At 38.6% G+C, this 1,446-nt stretch overlaps 1 protein-coding gene across 1 annotated transcript; it reads left to right on the forward strand.

Moving 5' to 3' along the window:
- Positions 1-279: 279 nt before the first annotated feature.
- On the forward strand, positions 280-1,219 carry LOC103523526 (multiple PDZ domain protein-like; the record flags this gene model as incomplete). Its single annotated transcript, XM_026833013.1, has 3 exons — positions 280-456; positions 549-665; positions 1,088-1,219. Coding segments are annotated over 3 exons (399 nt in total), but the record flags the coding sequence as incomplete, so codon positions are not given.
- Positions 1,220-1,446: the final 227 nt, after the last annotated feature.

A 1,446-nucleotide genomic window follows, 5' to 3' on the forward strand; every position in this document is an offset into this window, starting at 1 on the left:
TAGGTGGAAAGCTTCCTGTATTTACTTGGCTGATTGGCGAAAAATGCCTGGTGAAAATAATGATGAACGGAATGAATATTATTCTTCTTGAATCATACCCTTTTTTGGAGAACTTTGCATCTGAATAAAAGTTTTGAACCTTGCTCTCTGAAAGAACGCTACTACAACAATGGGGGGATCGTCGTTATTACCCGGTGTTAAACCGATGTCGTCCCCCCCCCCTTTTTATATTTTTTTTTTTTTTTTTTTTTTTTTAGTTGAATTGTTATTGAATAATAATCTACCACGTTTTATTTCCATTTCCAGGTGAAACTCGTAGTTCTAAGAGACACTGTGACCAAAGAAGATGACCTTCTGGAGTTCGTGGACGTTGAATTAACCAAGAAGGCAGGCAAAGGATTCGGCCTCAGTTTGGTGGGGCGAAAACAAGGCCCGGGGGTATTCATATCAGATCTGGTGAGTGAAAATTATAGATGATAGAATCTCCGAATCTAGAAAACCTCCGGATCATGAAATGGGACTAACCTTTTTTGTTCGTCTCCCCCCAGGTACCAGGCGGCATAGCGGCTACAGACGGGCGATTACTGAAAGGAGATCAGATCATGTCTGTAGACGGGACAGATGTACGGGACAAATCCCAGGAAGAAGTAGCTACCATCATGAAGGTAAACATTCTCAAAGAAGTAAAGAAATTTAGAAATAAACTAAAAGCTAGGTTTTTATTATTATTACTAGTAGTTGACCCGTCCTTTGTACGGGATCAGCGCGGCATAACTTTAAAGCGCCGCCATTTTGAATCAGGATGGAATATGACAAATTTAAGTGGCCTATGTCACCCTCAGTACTCTTCTTAACAACCACAAAAAATTTCATCAAAATCGGTCAAGCCGTTTTCTCATGAAAAGAGGACAACAAAAGGTTTACCACCGTGACGGACAGACAGACGGAAATTTTTCTAATGCGATTTTTGGGCTCCTTGATGCATATGCACGAATAGATGACCCTTTTCAACTATTTTTCCCCCCTATGGCATTGGCTTATGTGCTATATTTGTATTTGTGACCAAGATGTATATTTACATTTACAGGTTACAAGTGGTAAGGTGCCTCTTCGTGTGTCGCGGCTTAAGGCCAAACCCTGCCCTACTGCTCCGTCTGAACCCAACGCTAATGCCACCACTGGGGACAAGTAAGTCACTTTTCTATTAAGAGAAACTCCCTAATTAATAATAGATTATTATTTTTCATTCAGTATTTTTTATATTCTATTCAATACTATTTATTTATTTACTTTTTATTTTTTAGTTACTTTTGGTCTTTATTATTAAAGGGAAACCTCCTATTAAACAAGCATTCAATAGAACAAAAAATGTTGTTGTTGTTTGCAAATGTCGGGTTATTTGACTACTAGGTCATTTTACCTCTGGCTTCCCAATATTTACCTACA

Source organism: Diaphorina citri, unplaced genomic scaffold (assembly GCF_000475195.1).
Source record: "Diaphorina citri unplaced genomic scaffold, Diaci psyllid genome assembly version 1.1 scaffold25603, whole genome shotgun sequence".
Lineage (NCBI taxonomy): Eukaryota > Metazoa > Arthropoda > Insecta > Hemiptera > Psyllidae > Diaphorina > Diaphorina citri.